This window comes from Muscardinus avellanarius, assembly GCF_963383645.1.
Source record: "Muscardinus avellanarius genome assembly, chromosome: 11".
Classification (NCBI taxonomy): domain Eukaryota; kingdom Metazoa; phylum Chordata; class Mammalia; order Rodentia; family Gliridae; genus Muscardinus; species Muscardinus avellanarius.
In genome coordinates this window covers 93,875,431-93,890,852 of record NC_137797.1, presented here as the reverse complement: position 1 = coordinate 93,890,852, position 15,422 = coordinate 93,875,431, and the positions used below count along the sequence as shown (strand labels likewise).

Here is a 15,422-nt window from a genome sequence, read left to right as displayed (position 1 = left end):
CTAAGTGGTCCGCAGGTTGGAACCTGGGGGGTTGCTGATGGATTTCTGCAAGTTGCTGATGTTGAAATTCTGCAGGGAGGCCGTTCCTACGGGCGGGAACTGGCCAAGTGGCTGTGGTGCTGGGCCACCTGTCCCACTCCACTGAGTGCCAAATGGGGCAGCTGGGAAACCGTACTGCTGCGGGGGGCACATGGCCTTGGGGAAGTGACCTAGAGAGGTAGCTGATGCTGCAGAGATGGGGGCAGAGCCACCCAGGTTTGAGGTCATGGAGATGCACAGCTGCCCAGGTGCAGAGAACTTCCTTGCCATTCCAGGGCCCTGAGAACAAAACAAAAGTACACTTAAAGTCTTGTGGGTGCGTAATACACACAGGCAGCCCAATGATACTCTAGAGCTGAGACTGTTCTAACATAACAGCCAGACACAACAAGGCCTTCCACAATATGCATCGGCTCCATACTCACCAGTGAGGGGTGAGAGTAACTTCCAGTTGGAAGGGGAGGGGTGGCACGTGTATGCTTATGTAGTTTAGGAGGCTGAAGGATAAGAAGAGAAAACGGAGCTGACCAATAAGGAGTTAGGGACTCGGCGAAGGAACGTATAACCCAGGCATCCTGGGTTATTGTCAACTTGTTTTTCAAAAGTGTTAAAACACTCAGGAGCCACTGAAGAAGGCCGAGGCATAAAGCGGCCACGCGGGTTCCACTAACTCTGAGTACAGGAGAACAGCACACAGGGAAGCCTTACCTCGTAGTTCATGTGTCCCTTGCTTCCTCTCCTGCCGGAAAGACTCATGGCATCTCGGGCCCAGTTGTCCACCAGCTTGTGCAGGTCATCTGTGAACGTGCCCTTCCTGCTGGATGTCATGGCAGGAGGCTGGGCCTGGGCCGCCTGGCTGTTCACTGCTCCCCCCACGGTGTTTGTGCTGCTGGTTCCTACGGTTACAAAGCAGCAACAATATGAGCATTAACAGGAGCCTGGGCTGGCTCTGGGAAGCGGGCAATGGCACAGGGTGATGAATGGCAAGCCACAGAAGGGGGAGAGGAACGGGGAAGCCATGCGAGAAAGGAAAACCTCGAGTTCACTGGCCATCTGCTACAGACGAGGCGAGGCCTCAGGAAGACAGCAGGGCCGAGGGCAGGCCTCTGTCCAAGCGCCGCAGAGTGCCGACCGCCTGCCAGCGCTCCACTGCAGCACCTCACGGACGGGGAGCCGGGTCCGCTCCACAGGCTAGCTGCCGTGAACATGTGCGGCACGCAGGGCAAAGGACTCCTGTGCACTGAGCAGATTAAAGTAGGGACAGGAATGCAAGGGTGGGCGCTTGGCCACGGGGAAGGCGGGGTTCCCAGACCTTGTGGATATTGCCACATTCTTCCTTTTCTGGTATTGGAATTTGAATTCCGGGAGCTCTACTGCTAAAGCACACTTCCAGCTCTACTTACTGATCTGGGACTGAGTTGCTGGGATCCTCACCAAGTTACCAAGGCTGGCCTCAAGCCTCTAATTCTCCTTTCTCAGCCTCCCAGGTACTGGGATTTCAAAGTGTGTGTCACCACGCTCAGCGTTTTCACATTCTTACTCATTTTTAATAAAGTGGTGGTAATAAGTAGCATGCTATTTCAAAAAATATTTTCACCTGGATCCCTAAATGTAAATTTGTAGACATAAACTTGAGGGGTTAAGCCTTTAACCTTTTCAATTTTCCATTATTAAAGAACCAAGATAAAGCATGAGGAAGGAATGTGTCTGAATCCTTCAACTCCAAGAACACAGGATTCTCCTGAAGATGATCTCGGTTTCTTGGCTCAAGGATTCTCACCCCTTCTCCCCACTCGCCATGAGAGCAAGCACTCGCATGTGGATGCAACAGGGGGCTCAGCGGAGGCGGGAGCAGAGGGGAGAGGCGGCTTTGGTGTGATGGAGGAATTCTATTTCTATGGTTTGATGAGAAAGGAAGAAGGAGTCTGTGTCCTGCCTGATTTCGGCTCTGCTGGAGGGCACACTCAAGAGGCAAGTTTTAGGGAAGAGGGAAAGAACAGTCATGGTCTCATTTTTTTTCTCACCCCCAACTTTCTTACCAGACCCCTTATTTGCTACAGAATAAATAATAGCTACTAAAGTAAGCTGTGAGCCAGCAGGCCTTTCAATACCCAAGAAGTGCTGGGGTGAAGCATGCGGTCCCGCACGCGGGCAGGCAGCAGCACAGCGCAGCACTGCCGCCGAGCCCTTTACCACCCACTGCAGAGTCCAGTTCGTTTCTGTCTTCCCACCCAGGAATGGCACGCACAAGCAGGTCCGTGCTAGAGCAGCTAGCTCTGAGCTGAAGCTGCAGGGTGAGGCTGGCCACATGCTTCTGACCACCCCGGCCAGACATGGCACTACTGCAATATGCAGCCCGCGTGGCTCCCGCGGGGCCACGGGGACCGCCACTGCACACGGGTGACAGGAAGAGCAAACTCCCCCACAGTACAGGAAACCCAAGTGGAAATTTAGGAAAGTGCAGGAAACAGCCTTCCTCAAATAGCCAATGTGGAACGGAGGTGACGGGGAGCGAGGCAACGAGACAGGTAGCGGCGGCAGGAAGGGAACCCGCGCGGAGCATGCGACAAGCAGGGGCCAGCCTCGAGGCTGGATGACCGCCACTCAGCGAGCTGGCTGAGGAGTGAGGCTCTGACCACAGCACACGAGAACGAGGGCGCAGAGCCCATGCCGAGCAGCAGTGGCCTGGGGGAGTGCCGCCCGGCGGCTGGTGCTGGGCTCACCCTTTCTAGCCATGTAGCTGCTCTCGATGCTGGGAGGCCCCTTAAAAGCCAAATTTCCCTTTTCGTTTTGACTGCTGTTACCCAATATTGGATTCAGTAGTTTTTGTGTGTGGTACTGGGCATCGAATCCAGGATCATTATACTTCTGAGCTGCAGCCCAGCCCTATTTGAATTTTTAATTTGGAAACAGGGTCTCACCAAGTCACAGAGGGCTTTGCTAAATTGCTGAGGCTGGCTTTGAACTATGATCCTCCTGTCTCAGCCTCCCAAGAACCGAGATTACAAGCATGTGCTCCCATGCCTGGCTCCGATATTGGATTCTAAAAGTTGGACTATACAGTTAATCTTTTATTCAGAATTCAGTAAGTAGGTGCTTAAAGAGGCATTTCTTTTCTGACAGAAATTTATCCCTAAAAAAGCAATATATAAAAAAGATGTATTTTATTTATCCCTAAAGGAGAATTAACTAGTAGAGAAGCCTTCTGTAGAACATGCTAACTAATCTCTAGACCCTTTTCAACTCTTCAGAAAATCCTTAAGAATGGTACAGACTTTACTTCAAATTCATGTCTTGATCACTTCCTGCCAAAACACATTTGTCTGTTCTCTTGTGAGCTACAATGCACTGGCTAGAATCCCAAGTAGCATTTTTTCCCCTAAAATCTGGTAGGTGGCCTGCTAGGTCCATAAATTATCTGTACTTTACTGAGATGCCCCCAGCCTAAGAAGCTGGGCTTAGGAAGCAGTATTTCACAGGAGCGGCCATCTCTGCTGTGATATGCACGATAAGCAGGATGGCACCTTTGCCCATGTTGACCACTGCTCAACTCCTGGGGGCGGGGGCAGAACAGTGTGGCTACACAGGATGACTAAAGGACTCTGCCCCACAGGATTGGCCCTACCTCCCTGCCCACCTGTGACTCTCAGAGCTAGGCTCACATGGGGAGCGCACTGACTAGGAGATGATTTCTCGTTCTGGAATTATAGCCAGGATTAAGCAGTTAAGCATGTTAAAGAATATATTAGAAAGGGTGCAGAGATAGATGGAAGTCAGGAATCTGGGAATTATGAGGCTTCAGAGTTCAAGGAGCTCATGGATAACAGGCTTGCAATCAAGGACCAAAAGTAACAGAAAGAGAAGATAATTACTACAGAGCTGGTTGCAAGGACAGACTTTTTTCACCATCTTCCCTGAAGCACAAAGAGAGAGCAGTATGTTAAAGATAAAGAAACATCAGTGTAAAATCTTTAGACTCTCCAAACAGCATACAGAGGCCCAGCAGGAGAGAGCAGGAGGGGAGGCCGACGGGGCGCCCGGGAGCCCTGGACACAGGCCACAGAAACAGATGCAGGGGCACGTCTAATGGGCTGTTAGCCTTCACACCATGATCTGACAGGCTCTGTGGGTCTACATCCAATATCTGTTTCTGAAAGAGTAATATTTGCATTAAGGTTCTGGGTCGGGGAGGAACTCCAGCCTCTGAGGACTTACTGCTTGAATTTCAAATACCCAAGCAGCGTTTCCATGAACCCCGTCATACTTCCTGTTTCTCCTGCTGGGTTGTTACAAAGCACTCAATAAATTAGTACCATTGTTACAGTTTTAAGTTAATTTAAATTGGCTATTATTTGACATCCTAAACATACATACTAACCCCTTCCCTTCCAGAAAAACCTTTAAAAATATGTGGAAAACAAGCAACCTTTGAACATAAATAGAGCATTAAGCCAAGCCGTGCTTCTAAATCATTATCTATTTTGAGAGTATAGAATAATGTATCCCAAACTAGTAAGGGCCCACCATTTTAAGTACCTGTTTTCTTTCCATAGTTTTAAAAGTTTGCCTCTTTGGATTTGTTTGGCAAGCTTACATGATGTATTCTGATGTGTCTTCATTTAGACCCAAAGGGAAGTGATAAGATTTAGTATTTCTAACCACTTTTATTTGAACCACAGGGTTAATACTGCCTACCTTTAAGACTACTGATTAAAGTGGTACTTGATCATCTTATACTTCACAAAAAAAATCCTTGGTTTTCTTCCCTCCAGACATTTCAGGCTGTTTATCATAGGCTCAACAAGTCACATTCTATTCCAAATCATCTGTCTCTTACTATTAATGTCCATTCATCTTTTTAGCTAGACATGCAAATTACACATTTATTCAAGTGTCAAGGAGCTAATATACATAGCCCAGGCTAATCTAGCCAGAAAAACTATTGTTCTGAGTGTTTAGAAATTACATATTTGGAAGACTGCCAAAATGAGTAATGTCTTCTACTCCCTTCTTTGTTAAATAGCCTGGGACTAGTGAGTTGTGGGAAGGTGGTAAAGACCTCCTCAGGCAGAGCATGTGCATTGCTAACTTGATGACTAGGAGAACTAGAAGAATTTACAAATGTCCAGTGAGGGAAATGGAAATGAAATCCGTCCACTCTAGAGAACAGAGGAATGTCAATTCTTCCCACTGTGAAGAGGCCCAAGGACCTCTGAACCACATACTTAGAAACACCGATGGCCTTAGCACATGCATTTAATAAGCACTTCAATAACCACACCAGAAGTTTGAGGCCTTAACAGAATGTTATCCAAACTCTAACCAAGGTTTTAAAATTTTTTTTAAGACTTGAGCTTTGTTTTTGAAGATTTCATTTGAATATACATTTACTGGCCACTTACTAAGTGCTATGGTTAATCAGAGAGAAACTATGAGTGCATCCCAAGTACCAGGCATTTTTGTGTATGTGATCTTTTTTGATTTGTCCACAGCCCTAGGACGGTGCGGGGAGGATGAAGTGACTTCCTCCTGTGCCTGTTTATCCTATTTTTCTTGTGGTGCTGGGGATGGAACCAAGGGTATTATTTTACCTCTGAGCTACACCCTCACCTTGATTTTATTTTTTATTTTGAAATAGGGTCTCACTAACTTGCCTTGGGGCCTCACTAAGTTGCTGAAGCTGGCTGGGAACCTACAATCCTCCTGTCTTAGCCTCTCACGTTTAGGGATTACAGGTATCCACCACCATGCCAAGCCCAGTGCCTTGTTTTTAAATAGAAGGCTAGGAAATCTCAGCGATCAGATTAAAAAGGTAATTTTTACCTTGGGTGCTAGGCTTAGGTCTTTAATAGACTAAATGCTCTGCTTTGGATAACCACAGTAAAACTTTTGAATTACCAATCTCATTTAGAGTGCAATAGTTAGAGAAGGACCCAATGAAGAGATGTCTAGCATTTTTTATCTATTTTTTTGGTACTGGGATTGAGTCTACCTCTTTGAGTTACATCCCCAGCCCTTTTTATTTTATATTTTGAAATAGAGCCTAGCTAAATTGCTAAGGGCCTAAGTTGCTGAGGGTGGCCTCAAACCTATCCTTCTGTCTCAGCCTCCTCAATACTAAGATTACAGGCATGCACCACCACACCAGGCCTCTAGCATCTTCCAACTGGTAGATGCTTAGGCTTAATTGAGAAAAGAAGATTCCAACCTATTCTGAAGAAGAATGGGAAAAAAATGAGGTAACTTTGACCTGCTGCCAGTATCTAAGTGCATCAGTGGACATAGTATTTTTTGTCACTTCTAGTGAGACAGTACTGAAGATAACTATGGAATACTGTCATTATCACAATGACCCAGTCTATCTCTATATTCTTGGTATCATAGCTACCCTACATGGACCTAGGAAGACGCAGTTCCACCAGTTATTTTGATGACTGTAGCAACCCATTTTTATTTCTGTATCTTTTATCATAATTAACATGGGGACCCAAACTTCTGAGGGTAATAGTTCAGCCAAGCCACTGAGTAGATGATATACAAAGAGACAAATGAAAATGGATTGCGTGACACGTCAGATCCAAGCAGCAGAAAAACAAGGACGAGGAAGGAGTAAAGGTGTTACACACAAAGAGCCAAGCAGGGCGTACTCAGAAATCGGGTCCTCCTGCCACCAGGTTTGAATGTCACCTGTTCAGATGCACAGTTAAACTTCGCACAGCCTGTGAGAGGGGGAAACGGGAGAACAGAAAGAGGAGAAGAGACAGAACACAACTACAAGATGTTAGAAACTTGAGGCTGGAGCGGTGGGACGCACTAAGATGGCACACTGAAGAACGAGCTTCTGGGGAAGGTCGGGTGTATAGAGGAGGCACGGGGCCTCGGCTCCCTCCGCCAGCGAGAGCTGGAGCTTTGCTCAGTGGGAGCAATGCTAGCTAGCTGTATTCCTTACCAACCACATACATTTCATCTTGTGAAGAGATAATCCAGTCTCTAATTCCTCTGGGCTGTGGCAGACACCTTATCTATCTATCTATCTATCTATCTATCTATCTATCTATCTATCAATCATCTTTTTTGTTCATTTCTACCCAGAGACCTAACTCTTTTCAATTCTCATTCTAATGTTACTATAAGTTCTTTCCAAGAATGTTTTGAGTGATAAAAACAAAACTATTATTACAAAGTAGATTATGGATGAAAAATTCAATTATAGGGTTAGTCATCTTAGTATGCTAATCCCACATTTAGGAATTTAAAAAGTCTGCATTGGCTAGGAAAATGCATTAGCTTTTATTTGTTTGTGGTACTGGGGATTGAATCCAGGAGCACTCTACCACTGAGTTACATCCCAGCCCTAAAAAATAAAAAAAATTTTGAGATAGGGTCTTGCTAAATTGCCCAGGCAGGCCTAGAATCTGCAATCCTCCTGTCTCAGCCTCCCATATATTGGGATTATAGGTGTACAGTGGTGTGTACTACTGTACCCGGCTATGAATTCGCTTTGAGAAACTGCTAGAACTCCTCAGAATTTTGCTTAGGAAACCTTATATAGAGTGTAGATATAACTTTTCACTGTAATCCCTTGAAAAAAAGCTATTTCACCTGATAGGAGCAATGCTCCCTATGATTCTAACCACCACTCAACTTCCCTGCTCAGTGCAAAGACTCTCAGTGCACAGCTGGGTTTCAGTCAGCTGGTGACAATGGGTCACTCATCCGGCTTTTGGCCTGGGTATGCCAACATCTCCATTTTAATGTTTCTAGAATCTGATGACAGGTGCTTTTTTTATTTTTTCATACCTTGACCTGGAGCAGAAAGGCTTGGTACTGAAATGGCACCATCACTGGTGAAGGCTGAGTAGAGGTTGTCACTGGAGGGAGATGGCTTAAGAGGCTGTAACAGCTGATTCTGCCCGGTCTCTGGAATGTTGCCAGGATGGAGGGTCTGCTGGGGGTGCAAGATTGAAGATGCACTCTGACCAGACAAGTTACCTGCCGAAAGACCAAGGCGCATAAGGACAAATGGAGAGCTTCCTTGATACATTCAATAGCTACTGTCCTTATTCCTTCAATTTGACCCACTGAGTAGCAACAACAACAAGCCCACCATGGTGGTGCACTCGAAATCCCAGCATTTGGGAGGCTGAGACCAGAGGATGGCAGTTTGCAGACAGCCTCAGCTACTTAGCAAGGCCCTCCACAACTAAGTGAGACCCTGTTTCAAAATAAAAGAACAATAGCTGGGCGTGGTGGCGCAGGCTTGTAAATCCCCGCACTTGGGAGGCGGAGGCAGGAGGATCGCGCAGGTTCGAAGCCAGCTGCGCTGGCTTAAGAGACCCTGTTTCTAAATAAAAAAGTATAAAAATAGGTCTGGGAGTGTAGCCCGGAGGTAGAAGGGTTTCTAGGAACCCCAGTACCACACACACACAAAAAAGATAATAAATAGTAATAATAAATAAAAAATAAAAGAACAAAAAGTAGGGCTGGGGGTGTAGCTTGGAGTCCTCATTAACACGAGAGGAAGTGAGAACTGGTAAGAATCCATTGACAGCAAGTTCTATGAATTATTTCCAGAAGATTTTTAGCATTTGATAATGCAGGTGGTCCATAAGTCTGAGCTGAGTGAGATGACTAGAATATAAAATGTATACAAGGATTCCATTTGACATTTCTACAATCACTTTTGTTTGGTACTGGGGGTTGAACCCAAGGGCATTCTACCTCAAATTCCCCCCTACTCTCTAGCCTATTTTATTTTGAAGCAGGATCTCAATAGGTAGACGAGAGCCTCACTAGTTGCTGAGGCTGTCCTCAAACCTGCAATCTTCTTGTTTCAGTGTCCCAAGTACTGGGATTATAAGCATGTACCATGATACGCCCAGCTCAAAACCACTTTTTTTTTTGTTTAACCTATTAGAAAAGAGTGAATCTTGCCGGGCGTGGTGGTGCACACTTGTAATCCCAGCATTTGAGAAGCTGAGACAGGAGGATCCAGGTTCATGGCCAGCCTCAGCAACTACTTAGTGAGGCCCTTCGCAACTCAGTGAGACCCCTGTTTCAAAATAAAGAATGACAAATAGGGCTGGAGGTGTAGCTCGGAGGTAGAATGCCCCTGGGTTCCATTCCCAGTACGGCAAAAAAAAAAAAAAAAAAAAAAAAAAAAAAGTGCCATGGGTTGGGGGGGGGGATGTAGGTGACTACAGAGTAATGAATACTTAAAATTATTCAGAAAGCTGGGAGTGGTGGTGCACACCTGTAATTTCAGTACTTGGGAGGCTGAGCCAGGAGGGGCACGGATTTGAAGCCAGCCTCAACAACTTAGCGAGACCCTGTTTTTTTTTATGTTTGATTTCTAATTTTATTTCTTTGTTTATTTACTTATTTAGTGGTATTGGGGATTGAATCCAGAGGCACTCCAGCTCTGAGCTATACCCCTAGCTTTATTTATTTTCTTATTTGGAAAAAGGTTCTTGCTCAATTGTTAAGGGCAAAACCCTGTTTTCAAATGCAAAATAAAATAGAGATGGGGTATATAGCTCAGAAGTAGAATGCCCCTGAGTTCAATCTCCAGTACAACCACCAAAAACGAAAAAAAAAATTGCTAGACAGATTTTAGTTCCTAGGTCAAATGCCCTAAAAATTGACTAACTTTTGTTTCTTAGTTGAACAGCGGTCCACTCAAAAATTGGGGTTAGAATCCAAATTAGCTGATTTCCATTACAATCACATCTCTATTATTAATGGTTGTATAAATTGATCCTAATATGCATCTATGAATACTTCCAGAGAATGGAGAGCTGCTAAGAAATTTGTAATTGTTCTCCAATGTACTTACCTTAGACCCGGAGAGCTAATAGAAAATAAGCACTTGTAACAGCTCTGTACTTTGCAGACAACTGTTTGTTAACACTATATAATTTCACTAACGACGAAAACTTTCTATTCCAATGAAAATAGATAAGCCCCGGTCCCTTATAACATATTATTATTTAATATATTTTTTTGTGTGGCACTGAGGATGGAACCCAGGGGCATTCTATCTCCAAGCTACACCCTCACCCCCTATTTTGTTTTATTTGGACACAGAGTCTCACTAAGTTCCTGATGACCTAAGTCACTGAGGTTGGCTTTGACCCTGTGATCCTCTTGTCTTAGCCTCCTAAGTACTGGGATTACAGAACTGTGCCATCCAGCTCAGGTAACTTAAATATTTTTTTTTACTATAAACCTTATCAAGTTATTTACCCCAATACAGATAAACAAAATGAAAAACTGAATCAAGCCGGGCATGGTGGTGCACACCCGTAATCCCAGTACTTGAGAGGCTTAGTAAGTGGTGAGACTCTTATCAACCTAGTGAGATGCTGTTTCAAATTAAAAAAATAAAATAGGGTTGAGGGCCTAAAGGTAGAATGACCCCTGGGTTCAATCCCCAGTGAGAGAGAAAGAGGGACACACACACACACACACACACACACACACACACACACACACACTCTCTCTCTCTCTCTCTCTCTCTCTCTCTCTCTCTCTCTCTCTCTCTCTCTCTCTCTCTCTCAGCTGCAAGCCAGGCTGCAAGCGGCCCACACTTGTCATCCCAGTACTTGGGAGGCTGAGACAGGAGGATCACAGGTTCTCAGCCAGCCTCAGCCAGTTATGAGGCCCTCTACAACTTAGTGAGACCCTGTTTCAAAATAAAGAATAAAAAAATAGGGCTATGGATGTAGCTCAGAGGTAGAATGCCACTGGGTTCAATCCCCAGTACCGCAAAACATTACCACTTAAGACACCCTCAAGTATTTATACAACATTTATCTTCATCCCACTTATAATTGTTATAATTTTATTTTTTTGTGGTACTCGGGATGGAACCCAAAAACATTTTACCTTTGTGTTAGACCCCCAGCCCGATTTAATTTCTTATTTGGAAACAAGGTCTCACTAGGATAATGAGAGTCTCATTACTTGCTGAGGCTGTCCTCCAATCTGAGATTCTCCTGTCTCAGCCTCCCAAGTACTGTGATTGCAGGCGTGTGTCACCTCGCCTGGCCTATGATCAACTCATTCATTAAAAGGAAGAAACTATTGTAGTTTACTAAATAGAGAACAAAATATTGGCTTCCATATACATAGTTTGGTTAAATGTGTGCTACATGCAGATTATTAGTAAGCAGTAACATGGATTATGATTAAATAAACCATTGCAGTTACCTAGACTACACCTCTAGACTTCAAAGGCGGTTCAATAAACATGGGGAACAGAGAAGGGAAAGCAGCAAGAATTTGGCTTTTCCAAACTCTTAGGTCACATAGACAACTGGAGACAGAAACAAGCGATGGCTGATTTGGTCCAGGGATTTTTACCTGAAATCTGCGGGCTTTTGTTTCCCAATGAACTACTGCGACTAGATTTACTGCCTTTGCTTTTGGTGGGTCGCCTTCTTCTCCCTGAAAGGGGAGCAGCTGGGGGAATAATGACAGCAGGGGGAACCTTGCCCAGTTTGGTGTACAAAGATTCAATTTCATGCTTCTGGCGACTCTGTAGGTCCTGAATCTCTTTAAGATGTCTACAAAAGATAACCAAACATAATTCAAAAGATTATAACCATCTTTGTTCAGATCAGAATTAAACTGTATTGTTAATGTATTCAAGTGTTTACTCAGTTATGAACTTTTCACCATATGTACTACCACGAAATTCTATGTAGTTAGTCAATTCACTTTTTTTTCCCCCCATACTGGGGATGGGACCCGGGGCATTCTACCTCTGAGCTACAACCCTAGCCTGACTTTGTATTCTTTATTTTGAAACAGGATCTCACTAAGTTGCGGAGGGCCTCACTAAGTAGCTGAGGCTGGCTGAGCACCGCAATCCTCCTGTCTCAACCTCTCAATTGCAGGGATTACAAGTGTGCGCCATCAGGCTTGGCTCAATTCACCTTCTGTTTGTCTCTAGTACCTAATGTATTCCAATAATATAATTGGATAGTTGATAATGTGTTGGGGAAAAAGATGTTCCCAGTTTTGAGGCCATATGCAGGATCAGTGACTATGCTTCTCTGATCTAATTGTATAAAAATATAATTAAAACCTGCCAATATAATACTATGACCCAACTTCATTTGGCAGCTAACAAACAGCCAAAAATTATTAAAAGAGGTAAGAAATGCTATTAATAAAAATAACATTATAGTAATAATATAAAAGTAAAGAAATCCATAACTAAAAATGTCATAGGGTCCTGATGAATATAAGAAAACCAAGTGACTGCCGGGAGTCGTAGGCCACATTTGTAATCCCAGCGCTTGGCAGGCCGAGACAGGAGGATCGCACAGGTTTGAAGCCAGCCTCAGTTTTAGTGAGACTCTCAGAAACTTAGTGAGACCCTGTTTCCAAATATACTTTAAAATAGGTCTGGGAGTATAGCTCTGGATTCTACCCCCAGTACCACCAAAAAAAAAAAAAAAAAAAAAAGAAAGAAAACCACATGAAATATATTCAGATAACTTTGGCTGTCTGCACATCACTTTATTTTTATTTTTTGTAAACCCAGGGGCATTTTTATTCTTTATCTTGAAATAAGATCTAAGTTATGAAGGGGCTTATTAAGTTGCTGAGGCTGGCCTCGAACCTGTGACCTTCCTGTCTCAACCACACAAGCACTGGGATTATAGGTGTGTGCCACCATGCCCAGCTTATCATCATCTCCTTAAAAGGAAGGTCATATCATCACATTATAGGATTACTAATCTTAGTGCCAGGACCTAGAGTCTTTCTTTTTAAAATTAAAGACCTATATCTCAATATAGTACTGGGGTTCCTGGAAACCCTTCTACCTCCGGGCTACATTCCCAGACCTATTTTATACTTTTTATTTGGAAACAGGGTCTCTTAAGCCAACAAGGCTGCCTTCGAACCAGCGCTATCCTCCTGTCTCCACCTCCCAAGTGCGGGGATTACAAGTGTGGGCTACGACTCCTGGCAGTCACTTGGTTTTCCTAATTATTCCTTTATTTTATGTGTGGTATTAGGGATTGAACCCAAGGGTGCTCTACCACTAAGATACATCCCAAGCTCATTTTATTTTTTGTTTTGAAACAAGGTCTTGCAAAGTTTATGTTAGCTTTGAACCTGCAGCCCTCCTGCCTCAGCCTCCCAATACTTACAGTTGTTCAGTTTAGTATGCGCCACAGCAGCCAGGCCTGCCATCATTCTTTTATATGAGAATATACTTACTTTTCTCGTAGTCGTCGCAACTCTAACTTTAAGTCTTCATCTTCAATATCTGACTCATTGTCACTACTCATGTAAGAGGAGTTGAATGAATTACTAAGGCTTTGACTTAGATTCTGGATGGGAAGGCTCTTGGAGCACAGCTGAGGGGGCGAGTGCGGACTGCCTGAACCATCGTCCACATCCCCCCTGAGAAAGGTGGCTTCCGGGTCAGAGGAGGGCCCATTCAGATGTGAAGGGTCTGACAGTTCAGGCTTTTCTTTCTTTGGTATTACAGCAGGAAGAACAGCTTGTTCTGAGTCCCTAAAGGGAGGGGATGTCACTGGTCCCTCTGTCTTTGTCTCAGCAATCTTGTCCTCAGTTCTTGACACTGAGAAACGACCTACTTTGTTTGCTGTAGTTGTCACCTGAAAACGTCCAACCTTGGTGGGCTGCCCAGCTTCTGACTTCGCTCCTGAGGTTTGGGGAGCACCATCTGGCACATCTGAAGACGTGCTGTGGACCCTTAGCCCATTAGGTTCTGGCTTCACAAGGGTGCTCTCTGGACTACTACTTGATAACACCGAGGACTCTGATGTGCTAGACTCAAAATGAACAGACTTCGTTTCTTCTGGCTTATTTTTACCCTCTTTCTGTGCATCATCCATTGCAACTGAAACCTGATGGAAAAGGAGAACTAAGTGTGATTAAAAACTTAAATCTCCAATATTCAATCTATAGCACGGACAGTTTAAACAAACAACCGTGAATCTTAGCTGGGCATGGTGGTGCATGCCTATAATCCCAATATTCAGGAGGCAAACAGGAAGATTCAAAAGTATTTTTTTTGCAGTACTGGGGATGGAACCCAGGGGCATTCTACCTCTAAGCTATACTTCCAGCCTTATATATATAATATATATATTATATATATATAAATTTTTATTTATATATATAAATTTAAAATATATATATATTTATATATATGTAAATATATATATATTTTTTTTCTTTTTGAGGGTCTTGGGATGAAACCCAGGGGCATTCTTCCTCCGAGCTACACCCCCTTCCCTATTTTTTATTCTTTATTTTGAAACAGGGTCTCACTGAGTTGCAGAGGGCCTAAGTGGCTGAGGCTGTCCGCGAACCATGATCCTTCTGTCTCAGCCTCTCAAATGCTGGGATTATAAGCGTGTGCCACCACGCCCAGTGAAGATCAAAAGTTTAAAAGGCCAGTCTCAACTACATAGCAAGATCCTGTTTCAAAATAAAAATAAAACTAGGTGGAGGCTGCTGGGCATGGTGGCGCACGCTTGTAATCCCCGCGCTTGGGAGGCGGAGACAGGAGGATCGCGCAGGTTCGAAGCCAGCTGCGCTGGCGTAAGAGACCCTGTTTCCAAATAAAAATATAAAATAGGTCTGGGAGTGTAGCCCGGATGTAGAAGGGCTTCCAGGAACCCCAGTACCACCAAAAAACAAACAAACAAAAAAAAACTAGGTGGAGGCTGAGACAGGAGGATTGTGGTTCATGGACAGCCCCAGATACTTAGTGAGGCCCTTTGCAACTCATTGAGACCCTGTTTCAAAATAAAGAATAAAAAATAGGGCTAAGGGTGTATCTTAGAGGTAGAATGCCCCTTGGTTCCACCTTCAGTACAAGCAAAACAACAACAACAACAACAAAAAAAACAGGGCTGTGGGGCTATGGTGGTTTCAAGACATAACATCTCTGATTTTGTACTAATCCTTAGTAAAAGAAAAAGAAAAAAAAAAAAGTCCTGGCACACTTGTAATCCCAGTAATTTGGGAGGCTGAAACAAGAGAATTATAGATTTAAGACCAGCCTCAGCAATTTAGTGAGATCCTGTTTAAAAATAAAAAATAGCTGGCGTGGTGGCGCACGTTTATAATCCCAGCATTTGGGAGGCTGAGACTTGAGGATTGCGGTTCGTGAACAGACTCAGCTACTTAGTGAGGCCCTCTGCAACATAGTGAGACCCTGTTTCAAAATAAAGAATAAAAAAATAGGGCAGGGGGTGTAGCTCAGAGGTCAAATGCCCTGAGTTCCATTCCCAGACCCACAAACAAAACAAAACAAAACAAAAATAAAAAAGAGCCGGCCGTGGTGGCACACACTTGTAATCCCCGCATTTGGGAGGCTGAGACAGGAG

The 15,422-nt window shown here is 44.2% G+C and overlaps 1 protein-coding gene across 1 annotated transcript in view; it reads right to left on the bottom strand.

Moving 5' to 3' along the window:
* WNK1 (WNK lysine deficient protein kinase 1) overlaps window positions 1–15,422 on the bottom strand; it is a gene marked incomplete at both ends in the record, with an annotated part of 156,439 nt that continues 141,017 nt past the window's right edge. Inside the window, 5 exon segments of the mRNA XM_080705758.1 lie at window positions 1–318; window positions 748–935; window positions 7,840–8,031; window positions 11,404–11,606; window positions 13,276–13,931. Of these exon segments, the coding sequence (XP_080561884.1) occupies window positions 1–318; window positions 748–935; window positions 7,840–8,031; window positions 11,404–11,606; window positions 13,276–13,931 (1,557 nt within the window).